Source organism: Rhinolophus ferrumequinum, chromosome X (genome assembly GCF_004115265.2).
Source record: "Rhinolophus ferrumequinum isolate MPI-CBG mRhiFer1 chromosome X, mRhiFer1_v1.p, whole genome shotgun sequence".
NCBI lineage: Eukaryota > Metazoa > Chordata > Mammalia > Chiroptera > Rhinolophidae > Rhinolophus > Rhinolophus ferrumequinum.
The window spans coordinates 36576534-36597404 of NC_046284.1; the positions used below are offsets into that span (position 1 = coordinate 36576534).

Here is a 20871-nt window from a genome sequence, read left to right on the forward strand (position 1 = left end):
AGAGGAGAGATCAAAAGATACATAGAAAAATTGAGAATGAAAATATATCCTACCAAAATTTTGGGGATGCAGCAAAAGCAGTATTAAGAGGAAAATGTATATCGTTACCAGCTCATCTTAAGAAACAAGAAAAATCCCAGATAAATAACCTCATGTTACACCTTAAAGAACTAGAAAAAGAAGAACAAATGAAACCAAGGTCAGCAGAAGAAAGGAAGTAATGAAAACCAGAGCAGAACTAAATGAAATAGAGAACCAAAAGACAATAGAAAAAATTAATGTGACAAAGAGCTGGTTCTTTGAAAAGATTAATAAAATTGGCAAACCCTAGGCGAAACTCAGTAAGATAAAAAGAGAAAAGATGCTAATAGACAAAATGAAAGATGAAAGAGGGGAAGTAATCATGGATGCCACAGAAATACAAAGGATCATCCAAGAATACTATGAAGGAATAAACGCCACCAAATTCAATAACCTGGAAGAAATGGACAAATTCTCAGAAATACATAGCCTTCCCAGGTTGAATCATGAAGAACTTGAAAATCTAAACAGACCGATCACCAGTAAGGAAATTGAATCAGTCATTTGAAACCTTCCCAAAAGCAAAAGTCTGGGACAAGATGGCTTCACTAGTGATTTCTACCAAACTCTTCCAAAAAAATTGAAGAAGAGATAATATACCCTAATTCGTTTCATGAGGTCAACTTTACCGTGATACCAAAACCAGGTAAGGTAAACACAAACAAAGAAAACTACAGACCAATCTCTCTGATGAATACAGATGCAAAAATCTTAAATAAAATTCTAGCAAATGGAATGCAACAATGTATTAAAAAGATTATTCATCATGACCAAGTGGGAATTCATCCCAGGGGCACAAGGATGGTTCAAAATATGCAAATCCATCAGTGTGATACATCACATAAAATAAATGACAAAAACCATATGATTATATCAACTGATGCTGAAAAAATGTTTGACAAGATACAATGTCCATTAATGATTAAAACACTTAATAAAATAGGTACGGAAGGAAAATACCTTAAGAGGCCATCTATGACAAACAATACCTAAACAAACAATACCTAAATGACAAACAATACCTAAACAAATACCTAAAGGTCATATATGACAAACCCTCTGCTAATAACATAATTAACAGTGAAAAACTGAAGCCTATTGCTCTACATAGAGGAACATGACAGGGCTGTCCCCTATCACCTCTGCTTTTCAACATAGTGTTGGAAGTCCTCGCCAGAGCAATCAGGCAAGAGAAAGAAATAAAAGGCATCCAAATTGGGAATGAAGAAGTTAAATTGTCACTGTTTTGCAGATGACATGATGCTATATATAGAAAACCCTAAAGATTCCACCTAAAAGCTATTAGAAACAATCAACGAATACAGTAAAGTTGCCGGCTACAAAACCAATGTACAAAAGTCCATTGCATTCCTATATACTAACAATGAAATCTCAGAAAAAGAAATTAAAAAAAATTCTTTTGCAATTGCAACAAAAAGAATAAAATATCTAGGAATAAACTTAACCAAGGATGTGAAAGACCTATATACCGAAAACTATAAGACATTTTAAAAAGAAATTGAAGAAGGCACAAAGAAATGGAAAGACATCCTGTGCTCATAGATTGGAAGAATCAACATAGTTTAAAACTTCGTATTACCCAAAGCAATATACAGATTTAATGCAAACCCCATCAAAATCCCAATGGCATTTTTTAAAGAAATAGAACAAAAAAATCATCAGATTTCTATGGAATCACAAAAGACCCTGAATAGCCAAAGTAATCCTAAGAAAAAAGAACAATACTGGAGGTATCACACTACCTGACTTCAGCTTGTACTACATACAAAGCAACAATTATCAAAACAGCATGGTATTGGCAGAAAAACAGACACATAGACCAATGGAATACAATTGAGAACGCAGAAATAAAACCACATAAATATGGACAGATAATTTTTGACAAAGAAGCAAAAAACATACAATGGAGAAAAGACAGCCTCTTCAATAAATGGTTCTGGGAGAATTGGAAAGCCACGTACAAAAGAATGAAACTGGACTGCTATCTGTCACCATGTACCAAAATTAATTTAAAATGGATTATAGACCTAAACATAAGATCTGAAACAATAAACTACATAGAAAAAAACATAGGTCCTAAACTTATGGACCTTGGGTTCAAAGAGCATTTTGTGAATTTGACTCCAAAGGCAAGGGAAGTAAAAGCTGAAATAAATGAATGGGACTATATGAAACTTAAAAGCTTCTGCACAGCAAAAGAAACCATCGACAAAATAAAGAGGCAACCAACTGAATGGGAGAAGATTTTTGCAAACAGTGCCTCCAATAAGGGGCTAATATCCAAAATATGCAAGGATATCATGCAACTCAACAACAAAAAAATAAACAACCCAATTGAAAAATGGGCAGAGGACCTGAAGAGACATTTCTCCAAAGAGGACATACAAATGGCAAATAGACATATGAAAAAATGCTCAACATCACTAATCATCAGAGAAATGCAAATAAAAACCACAATGAGATATCACCTCACCCCAGTCAGAATGGCTATCATCAACAAGACAAATAGTAACGAGTGTTGGAGAGGCTGTGGAGAAAAAGGAACCCTCATACACTGTTGGTGGGAATGCAGACTGGTGCAGCCGTTATGGAAGGCAGTGTGGAGGTTCCTCAAAAAATTAAGAATAGAGTTATCATATGATCCAGGAATCCTTCTCTTGGGTATCTACCCAAAATATCTGAAAAGATTTATCCATAAAAACATGTGTCCTCCAATGTTCATTGCAGCTTTATTTACTGTGGCCAAGAGATGGAAACACCCAAAATGTCCTTCGCTAGATGAATGGATAAAGAAGTTGTGGTATATATACACAATGGAGTTCCATTCGGCAGTAAGAAAAGATGAAATAGTATCATTTGTGACAACATGGATGGATCTTAAGATTATAATGCTAAGTGAAATAAGTCATACAGAAAAAGTAGAGAACCATATGATTTCACTGATATGTGGTATATAAAATTGAAAACAACAAAAGAACAAGACAACCAAATGAAGGGACAAAAACTCATAGACACAGACAATAGTTTAGGGGTTACCAGAAGGTAAGGGGGAGGGGGGCTCTAGAAGAGGGTAAATGGGGTCTAATATATCGTGCTGGAAAAGAGAACTGACTCTGGGTGGTGAACACACAATGTGAGATATGGATAATGTATTACAGAATTGTATACCTGAAATCTATGTAACTTTACTAACAATTGTCACCACAATAAACTTTAATTGAAGAAAAAAAGCTTGGATAAAATAATGTTAGAAATTGTTTTAATGCCTAGGTATTCACAGACAGACAATTCAGGGATCCTGTTAACTAAATAGATGATGTAGACTGGAAAACACAAATATGTTCTAAAAATGCACAGATAATTTCAGTAGTAACAGAGGCAAAAAAGTAATCCTTTAAGAGAATGCAAGGATGTTGAAGCTAACACAAGGATGGTCTCCATTGTATTGGGGGCTGTCTAATAAAAATTCATCCATTGATTTTAGGAATGTTCACTTTATAATAAGCCCCTTAAGTAGAAACAATAATCTCCCTGATGATGGTTGCTGCAAACTACAATACAGGAAGCCCTTTTTAGGATATGGAGCCATCTCTTTCTCCATCATTCCTTATTTAAACACTACCCTCAGGGACGAAAGCAAGACTGACAATGCCAGTGGTGACTCAGGCTGTTGGTTTCAGTTCAGTCAATGTTTACTCTGTGTTCCCATGTGTCAGGCACTATGCTAGGAGCTGTGGATAGACAGATTGAATGAGACATAGGCCCTGTGTTATGAATGAGGCATAGTCCTAGACCTTAGGGGGTGGTTGGGGTCAGCAGTGGGGAAAAAAAAGTAAATAGACTATTACCCAGACTGTTATGGAAACCCAGAAACACGGTATCTAACTCAGTGAAGGGATCCAAATCTAGCCACCTCACCCAGACCTATACTGCAAGCTCATAGCAGGGCCTTCAGGGGTTTGTGGAGGCCTCTAATTTTAATAACAGCTCCTATTCTTTGAGCACTTACTATGTACCAAGCATTGTGCTAAGTGCTTTACATATTTCATCTCAGTCCTTTGAGGAAGATACTCTTGTTATTGCCATTTTTAAGATGAGATGACTAAGTCACAGAGAAAAAGTGACTTCCCCAAAGTCAGAGATGATAAGCAGAGGAACAAGGATTTGTATCCAGGTCTGTCTGACTCCAGAGACTGGCTTGAGGATTCTTTGGAAAAGTTGTAAATCTGAGCATAACATAGATCTTTCCCCAAGTTAATTTTAGAATATTTATACTTTCTACTGATTTAAATTATGGGCTTTCTAATCATGACTCAGAAAGGGCCTCTTAATATACATTATTAAATTGCTCCGCACTACAGGGGCTCCTGGGACACGTCTTATACATCTCCCGTTCTTTCCCTAGGTTCAAGCTCTCTTTTGTGTTCCCTTTTCGGAGATGTTATAGCTGTATGGTGAAGTTTTGAGGGGTATGTTAAGTGATTTGTTTCCCTCCAGAACTTAAATGGTGTTTCATTCTAGTGTTGAGTTGAGCTTTCTTTTGTTCACCAAGTTCTATTCCCTTATAGTTTCACAGGAGGAAATACCAGTCTTTACCCAAGAAAGCCAAGAGGATGGAGGAACATCTGCTTATGTTTCCAGATAAATAGAAAAGAGTCAGCAAAATATACACCAGCTCTGACAATAAAACCACCAGAAGCACAGACCTCCCTCCCACTCCCCTTTCTTGAAGAAAAAAAAAAAAAAAGCGAGCTCTATCTATGCTCTTCTCAGATTGTAAAAGAGCCCAAATTATAGCAGGAAAACTGACCTTTCTAGACTTTTTTCTGAATGACTTCCCCATTCTGGTCATTTCTAAATAGGACTATTTATATGACTTAGAGTTTGAAGACTTCTGCTTCCTTTTTACCCCGGGCTGATAGAAGAAAAAGGAAAGAGATTTATAGGGTTTCGTTTGAACCTCTCAACGTTATGCCCTTACTGGGTAGCTGTCCAGTTAGTAAGCTTGGGAAACATTTCTTTTGGTCAGACATGAGTGAGCACTTCGGTGTGCTTAGCTGGCCCTGAGGATGCTGTGAGTGCTGAGCTTGGAGAAACAGGATGCTTTCAAACATGAAGCTCCATGGTGCCCTTGCTTCTAATAAATTCCCCATCCTCCAAAGCAGGAAGGAGATAAGCTGAGATTACTTTTGCCACCTTGCTCACCTCCCCAACATTCACTGCTCTTGTCCATCACACTCATTTCCTCATTACTTGTCCTTCAGCTTCAGCCAAGTAGTCCAAAGTCTGTCAGTTCTAAAGCATCAGTTTCTACTTCTGTTAGGAAAGCCAATCCAACATAGCTTTATATAAACCCCTCAAGGATTCCAGCTATACTTCCCAGTCTGACCTGCTGGACCAGTCCTTGTACTTCACTCTAACCATCAACTGGTCTCTTTCCTGTCCATTTGGTGAATTGCCAAATTTAGCTTAAAACAAAAGTTTCAGCCCATGCAAAATGTAAGCACCTCTGTTTATGCTCTTTAGTCAACCACATGAGGGTACACACTAGGTTTCATCATAGCCATGACAAATTACCCATTATAAATCAGGCCCATTTAATGAAAGGTTTGCTTTAATCCTGGGAGAGGCGGTGTATGGCACAGGTTGCTGAGAGCTTTAAAAGGTGTTGTTGCTGCCACTTAACTTTTTCTCTTTATTTTCCCTCTCCTGCTAAGATTTTCCTTTCTTCTCCTCCTTTTTCTGGTTTCTGATTCCCAAATCTCCCTTCTTCCTCTTCGTTTTAGCGAGATGGAGAAGATCTCCATCTCTCCTGGCTTTGCTTTCCGGGGCAGAAACAGAGGGGGAATGAAAATAACCAGGAGATCCTGGATTTTCCCCTAGGGACACAGCATCTTTTGCTGGTAAACTTTATCACCTGGCCAGGGCTCTTTTGGTAGTCACTGTATCACAGTGCTGAAAAGAGAATCCTGTTGAACCAGAAGTGCACATTGGTTTTGAAGAGTGTAGGTCAGCCATCAGGCAGAGAGGGAGCAGGCTAAGATGGCAGAGGAAAAAAGCCAGGTGTGTCCTAAAAAGGTGGTGCTCCTCTTATAGCGCCATCAGCCTTTAAGTTACCCCAGCCTCTAAGAAGCAGCTCAGGAAGCTCGAGCTGACTAGGCCCAGCAATAGGCTCTTCAGATGCTTTTCATGCTTTGTGGTGCACAAGGATTCAAGGCTCTGTTCTTCTGAGCTGCCTCTCCCATTAGTAAAGTCGACTCTCAGGCAGGAATCAAAATGCACCAGGCCAGCTCCCCAGATGCAACAAAGCCAGATCTTTCCCAAGGTGCCTAACTGTTGCTAGGAAACTACTCACTGGTACTGTGGGCCTTCCCCACACACACACATACCCCAAACCCATACCCTAAGGGTGTGTGGACTGCAGCCAGTGAGCTCCTTAGCTCTGCCAGGAGCCCTTTGATTTTATCCTTAAGACTCCCAGCATCCTTAAAGAGAAGTGAGAATCATCTTACCTCCTTTCCCCCAAAACTTCCCAAACATGCAAATGAGAAGTGAAAACTGAAGGCCGTTACACCACCATCTCCTTTTATTATCAAAGTGTATAACTGCCATCCACAGCAGCTGCTGCCCACAGAAGCCTTTAAATGCCTCTCAGGACAGAATTGCCTTTAGTTCCACTGTAGGAAACTCACCCCTACCTTCTGTGGCTGGGAACACCTAAAACCGGCCTCCCGACACTCATCATCCTGGAGAGGGATTTAGAAGGGCAGAGTACCACACCCCCGGCACAGAAATCTTGTCCCTGGTAGGTTTTCGCTCTCCTCTCTGATTAAGACAATGGTGTTCTTAGTTGAAGAAAGCAACTAAGTAGGTATTCAATAAATGTTGAATGAGTGACTATGAGGGAGGGAGAGAAGGGGAAATAGAGACTTCTGGGACATGGAGTTGAAAACTAGGAAATCACAATACTGATGTCTTTAAGAACGCATATCTTCTTGGAGGGAGGAGAAAATTTGAGATTTTAGAGAGGAATCTGTCTTGTTTCAAGTCCACTGCCTCAAGATGTTTTGCCTTGAACGGCTCTGCAGCTTCTATGACCCTGTCATTCCTTCACTTGGCGTAAAATGAGTGGAGTGGGAGGAGGAGGAGGGGGGATGATGGCAGCTATAATCTCTTCTCAGTCCTAATATTTTGTGGTAAGGGACAGATATTTCAATACCTCAAGCAAGACATAGAAATCTGGACATACCATTCTAAGGAGTGCAGTGGTCAGGACTGGGGATAAGGATAATCAGCTACTGATCTCAGGCTTCAGGAACCTCATGTCAAGCCTGACTCTCGATTGCTGGAAAATGACATGATCTACTCAGACTCTGGCCAACAGAACAAAGTAAGGCATGACCTTCCCAGTACTTGAACTCTTGAGAAATTTTGGTGTAAGTGGGTCTTTTTTTTTTTTTTTTAAATATTCCAGTTCCTTCTAGATTTGACACAGAACAGAAAACTGCAGTTCCCCAGCCCTGTTTGTTGGCTTATGTTTACTCTTCCTGAGAGCCTAAAACTAGCCCCTTGCTTCTTGTCTCTTGCCATCCCTGTAGCCCCCTCCAGGCTTCAGGCCTCAGCCATGTCCCACTACTGGAGCAAGGCAACAGTCTCCACAAGGTGTTACCGTATTTTTGAAAATAGATTTCATTTTTTAAAAATATGCTAATTATATCTCATATACTCTTGAAGTTATAGTCATTCATTCAACATTTATTGAGTACCTACTACTTGCCAAACTCTGTTCTGAGCCCTGGGGGATACAGCAACGAACAAAACAGGCCAACTCTCCTTGAGCAGGAAAATCATTAGGGTCAAAGGTAGGTATATGTGGGCCAGGGAAAGAGAAGTGGCAAATGACTGCTAACATGCCAATTCACTGGGTATGTCTTAAATCCAAATCTGCTCCCTTTCCAAACACCATCAAAGTTAGACAACACAAAGTAAAATTGAATCCTCAGTGTCTCTACAACCTGAGATTGCTCTTCCTATCATTGGTATTCCCACCACCATGCCTTTGTTCCTTTGTTCTCCAATCTGCCCTGCCCTTGGAGGTGGTGGGCTTCAGTTAAGATGAAATCAAAATTGTTGGACTTAAAGTAAGAGTACAGATCCAAGAAAGCACTTAACCTTTCTGACCTTAGTTTTTGTTTTGTTTCTGAGATGGGCTCTGTGATATATTCTTGTAGCAAATACTTTCCCAGGTACTAGTAACTTAACCTTAAATGTTTTTAAGGCCCCAACTACCTTTTCAAAGACTAGTTGAGATACTGTTGCCATAGCTCAGGAAGAGGTATTCATGGCTTGAGTTGTAAACATGGAAAAGGGGTTCAAATTGAGGGGTAGGAGGAGCACAAGATATCTCTGCAGGAGCTTCACTTCCCAAGTGACTGAGAGAAAGTGGGACCAGCTCAGTGTCATGCCCCTCATTAACTTTGTGAGGTTTCTTTGTTGTTCCACACAGAAACAAACTTGGCCCCTATTTTTAAATAACTGACTTTGGGGAATTGCAACTTCACTGCCTAAACTGATGTTTTATTTTCATTACACAGCATTCTGGTGTCTTTCCATCCTCCCCTCCCTCTGGACTTTCTGAGGAGCCCCAATCTGCCTCTGCTTCACCCAGCTACATGTGGTCCTCCAGCACACCACCCCGTTACTCTCCACCTTATTACCCACCCTTTGAAAAGCCACCACCTTACAGCCCCTAAAGCGGAATGCTTGCCAACTACTGGGATTATTGTGGCTTTCGTATCTGCTTTAGTGAAGTGTATAGGGTACACAATTTAAAGTGTCATTCTTATGTATAGTTTCAAGTTTTACAACAGCCTGACAGACAGGCTAGGGAAAGATAGGAAAGCAGCTTATTCGTTATCAGTGCGGAGCAGGAGTGGCTAGGCTGAACCCAGGACTTCCAAGAAGGGAAGCACACACAATCTAAGGCTGGGGAGCCAGCTCAGCAAGAATCCTGTCATGTTTGGACGTGCATTACCCCATGGCTCTGCTTCTGTATTCAGCAGAAGCGTGGTTTTCATGTTTCATTTTGTGTAAATAAGAATATTGTCCTCAGGCCCTTGGCAGATTGCCACTCTAGTACCATGGTTGAAGTACCTGGCTTTTAAGCCCTATCTTTCCCTACCATTAAGGTCAGTTCTTAAGAAAAGTTTCCCAGATGATGGGGCTACACAGTAGTTCCAATACAGACAGTCATGGCTAAGATTTTGTTTGCTTCTGTCAGGACATTGAAAAAAGCTGCCTATATCTCTTACTCCTTTCTTCTCTATATTGTAAAAATGGCTGTCGTGAACATTCAGCTCAGCTTTTGTTAATGGTACCTCCCAAAGGGAAAAGTGCAATATCCCCTAAAGTAGTGGGGAACAGGATTGTTCTAAAAGCACTGAAATACACAGAGCAACATGAGATGTTTTAAATAGATGTTACACATGTGATAACTTAGAAGACAGTGGTTCTACTACATGTTGCAGTATTACAAAATACATTTGCTACAGGAGATATAAATCTTATGGTTAAAATTCAGAGTTAAAAATGATAGATTAGATTCTTGGGTCATGAAATGAATTGTTATTAATCTTTGTGACTAATCCTTAAATATTGTGCTTCAACTCTAGCAAACCGCACGTATCCTGCACCCTATCCCAAAAGAATCATCTGTATTTTAATGCTACTGTTCTTATTGGTCCCTTTTTCTGTTGAGACCAGTCATGACAGCTTTCAAGATTATGAAGTGTTACAATGCCGCTTTAAGTCTGCAAAACCTCAAATGTAGCCAACTCGACAAATTCTTAAGTGTTACTGTAGATTTAAAATGCATCTGGCACATTGTGGTAGGTATCTGTACAATTCTTTTAATTATACATAGCTTTAAACCATCAAACTGACGGATTTAATACTTTGGCACCCATGCCTTCACTTCAAAATGAACACTTTCGTTGTGATCTTATGTTAACCTGAGAAATGACTGATTTAAAGGAAGATGAATAATCCTACACTTGTATATGTAAAAATACAGGAGGGTACCTAAAGACAGTCATGCAAACACAGAACACATACTGGAAAAATTTCCAGCCAATTTTGCTACCTCCCAACTTGATGGATTAGAAGCAGCAGGCAAATGCTGGTGCTCCCATCTACCTTGTAGACACCCAGCCATCAAGAATTATCAAGGCACAAGTGCACTCATGGTTCACAGTAAATGTTTGCAAAACATTCAGTTTAGCTTTCAGCATCATGAATGATGCCTCATCCAGATTTCAGATCTGAAAAACTATAATCCTTTTGTTTTATAAAATTACTGTTATTTTCTACAGTTCTGAGCGGATCAAAATTCTATTGGATTTCAAAAAGGGACTAATAACCAATTGACTTACAATACAAATATCAACTTGTAATACTCAGTGATTTTTTTTTTTTTGCTGTTTACACTTGACCTTTTGCTTTAGTGAATGTGTATGAGTATTTTTTAAAAGGCACCATTACAGTATATCCTACATTTATTACATTTCTTAGTATTAAGGTTCTGACTCGTTTTTATGTTTTTCTTACTTTACAAAATAACTTGAAACAGTATAGATTTTGTAACTTAATTTGAGCTTTTTTATTACATTGAATTATATAAAGTGCATGTTACCTTAGAAAAAATATTATTTGCTGCTTTACTCTTTTGCAAAACATATGCTGCAATGAAGGAATTTGTATTTCCAATATGTACCTTGACTGCATTTTGTAATATTTACTGCTTTGTTCTTATTTCTGCTCTAAAGTATTGAACTGGGCATGAAACATTAAAATATTAACCCAGGACCTGTATAATCTGGATGTTGCTTTAAATCTGTATCACTGCCATGTTGGAAACCCAGACTGCTTTTGTGATGTTTCAAATTAATAAAACTATCCTACTCATTATCCACTTACATGCATCTTCATGGAATCTACAAAAGTGTCACAAACTCTCTAAAGCGAATGACAGCAGCTGACTCACTTTTGACTACTATGGTTCAAGATACATTGGGCATGTGAATAGCCAACATATAAAACCTAAAGGGAAATTTTGTCATGCTGCCATCAGAAATATAGCTCCAATCTCCTGCTACAAAAATTGAAAAACAAAAGAACGTTAAGTCTATACAATTTCTGAAAGACAATCTTGTAAAAGATGCACTCAAAAATCAGAATTAAAAAGTTTATTTTTGCCGTAAGAAGCTCTACGAACTAGTATCAGGTAACAGATAATGATAAGTAGAACTTAAAGTCATGATAGGGAAGATTGTACAAGTATGAATATTACAGTATTGGGTGGAAATGAACAAGGTTTCATATGATTGACAGAGGTGAGGAAGTCAATACTGTCGAATTAGCAATTATTTCTTTAGAATATGCAAGCCTTGACCATACAAAATACCTTGATCATTTTTACCATGTTTTATATTTTTGGTACAATGGGGAAAATGCAGCATCAATTCCTCATAGTAATTGTATGTGAGGGATCATTACTACCAAAATGATAATGATCATTTAAAATATATTTTAAAGTGAATCTTCCAAGATTGCTATGGCATTTTAAAATATTTGCTTAGTTTGAACATTTTCATTGTCATCTCTTTTAACAAACTGCTATTTCAAACAGTTCCTATCCAGAATATTTACAGGTAATTTATCACAGGGGCAAATCTAAAGCCAACCTGACAGAAAAAAAAATGAAGTTTAATAGCTAGCAAGCTAAGTATAAAATAAGAAAACCCCATCATAAGTTTTAAACAGCATCTTGCTGCAGATTTCCAACGCAATAAATACTGGTAGTGAAGGGTTTTAGCCGCCAAGGAGTATTCCACATGAATTCCAAACTCTGGATGAAGAAACTTTTAAAAAACTGAAAACCCTGACATACATGCAAGTATGAGTCTTCTGGCAAAAACACAATTTAATTTTCCAGTTATTCTCCTAAAAAAAACTCCAGAAGATACCTTCAGTAGGCACAGTTTAAATTTCATACTCAGAATTTACATAGAGCACAGCAGCAGCAAAAAATTATATCCATATTACTCAGAATGGATAGTTTTCCGTTATAGAATTAATTTCTGGTTTGTTCTAATAGCCTTGTAGAAACTACCAAGTTTTATGACAACAAACTAATTTACCTAGCAGGTAATTCTGAAAGGTCTGGAAGCTCTGCTGGCATCAGCATCATTCACACTTGTAGAAGTAATTATGTCTAACTGATTGAAATAGCATTACTGAAACTCAAATTTCCACTGAAAATATTTCAGAATGCACTCTATAGCCAAAGATTAATGTTATAAATATCTACACAGAAAGGAAACTGATATTGTGATTCCAGAGACCACAAGTCTTAAGTTATAAGGTAATTTAAAATTTTCCAAGGCTTAGTTTACAAAATGGTTTGTAGGTCTAGACTCACAGAACACAAAACAGTGGCACATCATTCTTGTCCTCAGTAAGCAAAAGATTCTTTTTCTTTCTCCTTGTATTACTGCAAATACTGATGCCTGATATCCTCAACTACCAACTTAAGAAACACTGAAACTGTTATCTTCAAATCTAGCTTACCATCAGAATGATGTATACATGAGGAATTACGATTAAAGCTTTAAGTTCAAAGTCAAGAAATAGACTATTTTTAAAAATACATAGTTAAGGAGAAAGAAAATATCTATGTTGAATTAAGAAATAAGTAAGGTTACAAATGACTAATAACTATGCACAACAATCTTTTTCAGTATCTTTTTTTTTTCCTTTGCAAAAAGTCATTTACAGAAGTTCAACAAGTTAATCCTGTTATAAATGCTAGGTTATATATTTGTTCCAACCTGCTTCCTTTTCGTACTAGCACTTCAGTACGTTTTTACTTTATTTTCAAAATGTTTAAATATGTGTCATTTAAAAAAAGGAAGAAAGGTGGCATTTACTGTTCTCAAGATAAATGGGAATCAACAAGCCTATATTACATTCCATACAGTTTCTGATTGCTATATTGCAGCAACTTACAGATGGAATGGAACTTATTTTAGAAGGGGTAAAAACCTAAAAGGTCTTGCTAAAGGAAAATACTAGATCACTGATTCAACTATTTCAAATGAAAACTTCCTATTAGAGATTCTAAGTAATATGAACATTTAAAAATATATGCCAGTAGCCTCCCACCCAAAATACGTAGGAGTCTCATTTCTGGAATCTATCATGTATAAAGATTTATACAGAATTAAAGATTTATTTGGTGGCATTCAGATTCAAAATTTGAAAAAACTTAATGGGAATATTTTTAACCCTAATGAGCAAACAGGCAATCTCCTTTCACTTTCCCTCTGTATCATGTAAGAGCCAGAATTTTTAAAAAATGTGACAAAACTTTTCATCTCCTCCTGTATGCATTACAAAGATTAGTATTTTTGCTCACAGGTACCACATAACAAAGGTATAATATATACAGCAGTCCAGCCACCAAAGTTTTTTCCAAACTATGACAATAATATCAAGATTTAATTCTGATTAGCTAAAACTAATTAATTCTTCAGATGAGACTTGTCTGCGTGGCCATTTTCATGGAGGAAGGCAGGAGGCTGCTGTCCATTTGGACTAGCAGAATATACAACCAAGCAGACTTATTCTGAAATTTTCCAGAACAACTTTAGAAGTTCTTGTTTACTTCTTATGCCATATACAAGACAACACACGTTTATAGTCTCAATATTAAGAAAATTGAGAATTCAGCAGTAAAGTGCTAACAGAAGGGGAAAGTTGTAAAATATACTAAGGTATGCTTAATAACTCCAGTTATTTTAAAAGACCATTAAGACTGCTTCAAATTCTATTCAGGAAACTATCTCTCCAAGCTTTTTTTTTTCTTTTTTCTTTTTTTTTTGCCTCTTAAATGAGCTGAAAGCTAACTATATAAACAAATACTTAGTGGAGAACTTCTCAATCTCTACTCAAACTTTCAGAATAATTTGCTTCTAAAAATTATCAACAAATAATCCAACTAAACTACCTTCAGATGATGTGGCAGATCAAATTAACTCATTTTCAACTTAATTTGTTTTATAGGTCTTCTGAAAGCCCTGTCCCTTAATCCAAACCAAAACTTTCTGGTATTTCAAAGTTCAGTAAGATTCTGGTATTATAAATTCAAACTCAGTACTGCCATCTGTTACATTCTGTTTAAAAATTGAATCATTTTCCTGCTGAATAAAAATATCTTCCCAGGTCATTGGCTTGTTCTGAGGAGTAGATGTGGTCCCTATTGGAGGTTCTTTCCCAGCATCAACCTTATACCCAATACTGTCATCCTTCATTACAGGCACAGTGCCTGACCTATCAGAAAGATAAGCATATTGTCTGATTTGTAAAGACCTGCATGGATGTAAACGATAAAGCTTTGATTCTCCAGAAGGATCTTGACTATGAACTGACTTTATGTGTGAAGACATAAACTGATAGTTGATGAAAGATTTGCCACAGGCCAAACATTGATACCTTCGTTCCCCTGTGTGATGAATTTCATGCTTTGTGCGATATTCTGCAAGAGGAAATACCTTCTCACAGTAACGGCAAGGATACTTCTTTTCCCAAGAATGAATGTTAAAATGTCTCCGCAAGCTTGTCAGACAGACATATGACCTTTTGCATACAATACAGATATAATAGACCCTTCCATCTACTATTAACTCATAGTGATCATCATGTTTTACTTTCATACGTTTGTTTGTTGTCTCACTGCTAGATGTTTTTGGTATCTCATTCTCAATTCTGGCATCCCCTTCATCAGGGTCATCTTTGACAGGGATCACTATGTCATAGGTATCTTCGCCAATATTTGCATAAACCTTGCAACCAGTCGACAAGCCTTCAATTTCTGTAGCTGTATCTAAAGTAATGATCTTCTGACCTTCCATTAGATGTTTTGATTCTAAACCTGGATCATTAGTGTTTCTAGTAATTATATCTGAAATTTTTAAAGAATTGGAAAGTGGCTCTTGAAGAAGTGTAGGAATCTGCATCTTCTGTATCAATGATCCATCAAAAGTGGTATTTTGGGGAATATCAGCCTGTGGGACCAAAGATGTATTACTGACGGCCGAATCTGGACTGGAACTAATAGTGTCATCATCATCATCTATAATTTCTTCCTCCTCCTCTTCATTGGACTTGTTTCCTGTTAAAACAGCACTATTTGGTGTCTGCTGCTGCTTCTGCACAAGTAAATTGATTGAAGGATTTGGAAGTGAAGGACTGACATTTGGTGATGTAGCAAGTGGTGTCTGATTTAACAAAATAATGTTAGGAGTCAGATGTGTCGGGGCTGAAGATCCTTGTGTTTGGCTCAGAGTTGCCTGATTCACAGGAGCAGGAAGTTTCTGAGAAGATGTGATATTTGTTAAAGGGGGAGAGTTATTGCTAGCACAAGGTGCGACATTTGAAATAGCAACAGAGCCTGGGTTAGGCTGGACCTGTGCCACTGCACTAGTACTCGGCAAAGTCTCCTTTGCAGGCAGAATCTCAGAGCAGAAAATGACGTCGTCGTCATCATCATCTGAATCAGTAACAATGATCTTTTTTGTCTCATAATCTTCAGCAGACAAGGAAAAAGACTCCGTTATAATAGGCATTACAGTGGCCCCATTATCTTGGGCTTCATCTTTTGATTTTTGTATTTCAAGGTTCTTGTCACTAGAACCAGGAGGTAAGATTTCTGCATTACCATCCTGAGCTGTACCTGAGATGCTTTTAACCTGTGACAATGGGACACCAAGCTCTGCTATAAATTTAACTCCTAACAACTGACCTGATTTAATTAATTCATCAAGTAAATCTGATCTAACACGAACAATTTTAGAACTATAGATATAATTGAGAATTTCTGCAAAGATCTCTGCTCTTATAAAGCTCAGTTCAACAACCTGCCCAGCAACCGAGAAGAGCTGGTGGAAGTAAGTACTAGAAGCAGAAAGAATATTCCTATGGGCTCGGAATTTTCGGTCTTCCACAATAACAGTAACATCACAGAAGAGTCCATGGCCACGTTGTTCATTTAAGGAGTTCAGCAAACTGCCAGAATATTGAATGTCTGTAGCAGAAATCAATTTTCTACTCTCCATGCCTATAAGGGAAAGGGAGGAGGAGGGGATGAGAGAAGATTAAGAAAGAAAAACAAAAGTACTTTACCATTTAGAATTTTAGCTATTGCATCATTAAATAGTTTATTCAAGTTTTTGGCATAATTTTTTGGCTTTTATATAAATTGTTCATACAGGCTGGGTTTTGGACCATGTGTGAAATCTCATGACTTCCCCGAAAGAGACAAGCAAGTTTTAAATTGATCCACAGATGAGATTAGAATTAAATTTCTTAGTTTCAATTTTGGGTTTTTCTCAAGAAGAGTTAAAAGTTAACTTTCAGCTGTGTTAAGGCTTTTTTAAGAAAAATCTTCATCATGAACATATAAAAGTAATTCACCTGTAAATGAATGATTTAAATGTCAGAAAAGCTTAGTGTGTGTAATACAGAGTCAGAAATATATACTCTTCCTAAATTTTAACTTATCTTTAAGAATATATTCAAAAGCTACTCCCTGCAGCCAATGAATCAGCATTTGTAAGCACTGACAATTATTACCTCTAAACTTCCCATTATTTTTCTGTTCTTATTTAAATTGGGTTGCCTCATCTGTATAAATAATTAAATACTTTTCTTACACACTCCTCTTTCTTTATCCCTTTTCCCCTTACCTCTCTACCGTTACAATCTCCAAAGGTAAAATGTTAAACAGAGTGCCAAATGAAGTCAACAGATGCTATTGTAAAAAAATAAGACAAAGGAAAAGGGAATTTTACCATTTCTTAATGCTTACATTTGCATGAAAACATTTTGTTGGTAAAAAATTACGTCCATTGGTATGAGAACTTTTCTCACACCAAATTAATTGGTGAAAATTAAAACAAAAACTTATTGGAACAGAGCAGACAGTAATGATTACTCTAGGAAAAAACGGGGGGAGGGGGGGCAGGATGTCAGTAAATAGCATTGCCACTCCCAAAATATTTTTTTGCACTTCTCAGAGATATTCCCAGTAACAATGATGTTGAGTTGCCATATAGCTGGTAAGTACTCCTTTTGGTAAGGAAACACTTGTGTTGCTAATATTCTTTCCCTTTAGTGTTACCAAAATAATAGTACTACTGTTAGTGTGTAAGTTATATATATACACATGGAAAGCAGGCTGTCTCAACTATCGTCTCAATTTTTCAAAATTATAGCTTAAAAACAAAAAGTAGGTGAACAGTTTAGAGATCATCAAAAAAGTCTACAAAATCTAGAGATTATTTAAAACATTATCTGTAACAAGACATTGCTTGTTAACAGTACTAAGGAATTCCAGGTTACCATAAAGGCATTCATTGAAACGGTGACCTTTGGACAGCGAGCCTGCAATCGGGGCTTCTGAAATATGGGGATTTCGACAGAAGTCACTTTTCAGTGGATAGATGGGTTTTTGAATACAATCCCACAGTTTTTGTCATTTGCAAATGCTTTTTTTTTCCCAATAGAGGAATGCGTTAAATGGACGTGTCCCGGTGACACTGGGACTTGGTTTCATTTTGTTTAGGTTTCCTCCTCCTCCCCATTAGGGTGGGCCCAGGGACAGCACAAATCGGTCTGAACACACTCCAAGATTTGCGACCTGACTTTGGAAAAGCCATTCCGCATCACTACGAGAGACATCCTTGACTGGGGGCAGGTGATGGTGCAAAAGCGAAAAACACCAAACGCCATCCACGAGGGATTGAAACAAACCGACACGCGGCTCGCTGCAGCAGCTGAACCCCATCTTCCTTCCTCCACCCCTTCCTCCCCATTTGCACCCACCTGGTGGCAACCGAGGTTTTTAACCTCAATTCACGAGAAAAGGCAGCTTTTTGCAAATACAGATGGAGGTAGGAACAGCACCGTGAGGGCGGGGGTAATAAGCGAGCTGGGGAAAGTAGAAGGTGGCGAAGAGGTGGGGGTGCTGGGAGGGGATGAGGCCGAGCAGGCGGCATTGTTATGCCCTGGGAAGGGGACGGAAGGGGAGGATGGGCCCGGCCGAAAAGCTCTAAATCAAAGTAGAGACGAGGAAGAGAGAAAAAGAGGCACAAAAAGACAGACAGAGGGGCCAGAAAAAAGCCAGTGGGTCTCTGTGGAGGGCTCCCCACGCTCCGGGCCTACCCAGGGCACCGGCAGCTCTCGGGCCCCTGACGGCGAAGGGGACCGCGCCGCGTCCCTCCCGGTTCGTTCCCTCCTTCACTCCCGGGCCCACACAAAGAAAGGGCCGGAGCAGTGAAGCCTCGGACTCGGCCGCTTCCTGGTTCAAGTGAGGAGAACGCAGACACAGGCGCGGCCCATGGACCGAAGAAGCAGCACGCACGCCCCTCACCCCCTCCCGGGTCGTGGCGGGGTCCTCACCTGCTTCCCCGCGCCGCCGCTTCTCCTCGTCGGGCCGCGCCAAACGGTAGGAGTCTTCCAACAACAAGAGGCCGGACTCCCCGGCGATCCGGCTCCTTCTTTAAACGTCGCTCCAGTGTTGGGCGACGTAGACGCGGCTGCCGCTTCCTGCCGCGAGCGCTGCTACCGCTGCCCTACGTCGCCGACAGAGGGCACAGCGCGGGGGCGAAGCGCTGAAGTCGAAGGCGCCCTCCTCTTCCGAGCGTACTTCGGGTCTTTCCGGAAGGACCCGAGCTCTAGGCTGGCCCCCTTCGGCGCCCCACTCGGCCTTCCGCTCCTTCCGTAAGGGGGCGGAGGAAGACTGGGAAGCTCTTGGAATGTTCGGCCCTTTCCGGAGGGCGAAAGGGTGGGAAAAGGGAAAGGGGGAGACAGGGTAATGCCAGCATAAGCGGTGGGGATGCAAGGGAAGCTAGTCGCTTTCAACCAAATTCAGTGTAAGCATCTAAGGCATAAAAACTTTGCGACACTATCCGGGTTTGTTTTCTTCTACAAGTTTGAAACTGCTTTGTTAACTTGTTTCTTAGATGATAAACCACCTTGAAATATAATCTGAATAAATAAAATCAAATACATTTTATCAACTCATAGTTCAAGTTCTAGGATAACACGATAACTATTTATAGTAACTATTTTTAAAGAAATAAACTAGTATCTGGAGAAGTACTATCTTCTTAATTGACTACTAAATGATGCAGTACTATGTTAATTCCTTCATTTCAACTATCTTTTATTGACCACCTGTTTGATCTGTACCAAATCTTATGCTAGGTTCTGTGGAATACAAAAATAAATAAGCCAAGGTCTCTACCTTTTCAAAGAGCTCAGTAAATAGGTACCCAAACATGGACAACAGTGTTTATACAAGGTATAAAACAGAGAAGGGCATAGCAAACTGTTAACATTTGAGCTGTATCCTGAAAGATGAATAATATTAACACTTGCATTGTTGACTTGTTTTTGTTTTGTTTTTTAACATAGCATTTCACGCTCAGAGGGCTTTAACGTCTGACACATACTAAGGGTGCAATAGTTGTTTAATGAATGAGTAAATGAGTTGTACATAATATTTTTTTAAAAAAATCATCTGGTAATTCACTTCTGACTGAGTACCACGATGACTGAAACAACAGGAACGGTGTTTGGAGAGCAAAATATTTTGCTTTAGGTTGGTTATTGATCATATTCAACTAGGGAACCAAAATAGTAGCTTTTTATTTTTCAACAATAAAGGCCATTCACTACCTTCATTTCCTTTTTCTAAAAATATGTATAGGATAATTTTGTATCAGTTTCCAAAAACTTGAATTTGCACCCCTTTACCTGTGCTTCTTTCCTACAGAAATCTTACTGAAAATGTCCATCAGAATATTTCATAATAAAAACAGATCTAACTACATCTAGTTTTCTTCAACATGAAATCTGACAAGGATGTCATCATCTGTCCATCCCCAATCTATTCTACAATCTCCTCAATAAACTGCCCTGTATTCCCAACAAAGGGTGAAAACAGATCCAAAGTCATAACTCCAATGTAAAAACAAAAAAAGTAAAGCCATGTAGTAAAACATCAAAGTGTTATAATACAGTTGTGTTTTCACATGTAAATAAGAAATTCACAAGACATCCCTTAGTTTCTTCTCCAAGATTTTAGATTATGGGAAAATAAACTATGTGAGAATTATTGGATCATTGTTTTTTTTTAATTATGACAAAATTATGAAAGTGCTATTGTTCAATATAAGGACACTTCATGGGAAATAGGAATGTTCTGTTGTAAAAAAACTAAAGCAGATGGTAGTATTTTCCTGGCAACTGAGCAATTAGCAAAACTATTTACCAGATTAATGAGTCATTTCTCCCCCAAAATTTAGTAGAAAAAAATTTTTTTAGGAAACAGGACAAAGTACATCTTGAAACTATAGGGTCAATTTACCTTTCAGTATCTACGTTGACTTAAACTAAAATGAGACTTAAATTACAGCATAGGGAATATAGTCAATAATATTGTGATTACTATGTATAGTGCCAGGTGGGTATTAGACTAATTGGGGGATTCACTTCCTAAATTATATAAATGTCTAACCACTATGCTGTACACCTGAAACTAATATAAAAGAATATTGACTGTAAGTGAAATTGAAAATTAATTAATTTTAAAAAATAAAATGAGACTTAACTTTGAAATACAGATCACAGTGGCAGTAGCTGCCATAC

The 20871-nt window shown here is 38.3% G+C and overlaps 2 protein-coding genes across 5 annotated transcripts in view; one reads left to right on the top strand and one right to left on the bottom strand.

The window, feature by feature from the left end:
• TMEM255A (transmembrane protein 255A) overlaps positions 1-11859 on the top strand; it is an 85042-nt gene extending 73183 nt beyond the window's left edge. For all 4 annotated transcript variants that reach the window (XM_033107009.1, XM_033107023.1, XM_033107029.1 and 1 more), the window contains one exon: positions 8697-11859. In XM_033107009.1, coding sequence (XP_032962900.1) covers positions 8697-8855 — 159 coding nt within the window. In that variant the 3' untranslated portion in view covers positions 8856-11859. The remainder of the gene's footprint in view (positions 1-8696) is intronic.
• ZBTB33 (zinc finger and BTB domain containing 33) lies at positions 11333-18839 on the bottom strand. The gene is made up of 2 exons (XM_033107000.1): positions 18619-18839; positions 11333-16276 (listed from the first exon to the last, which is right to left on the bottom strand). The coding sequence occupies exon 2, from the start codon at positions 16272-16274 to the stop codon at positions 14280-14282; it is 1995 nt and encodes a 664-aa protein (XP_032962891.1). The 5' UTR covers positions 16275-16276; positions 18619-18839; the 3' UTR covers positions 11333-14279.
• Between the last annotated feature and the right edge of the window lie 2032 nt (positions 18840-20871).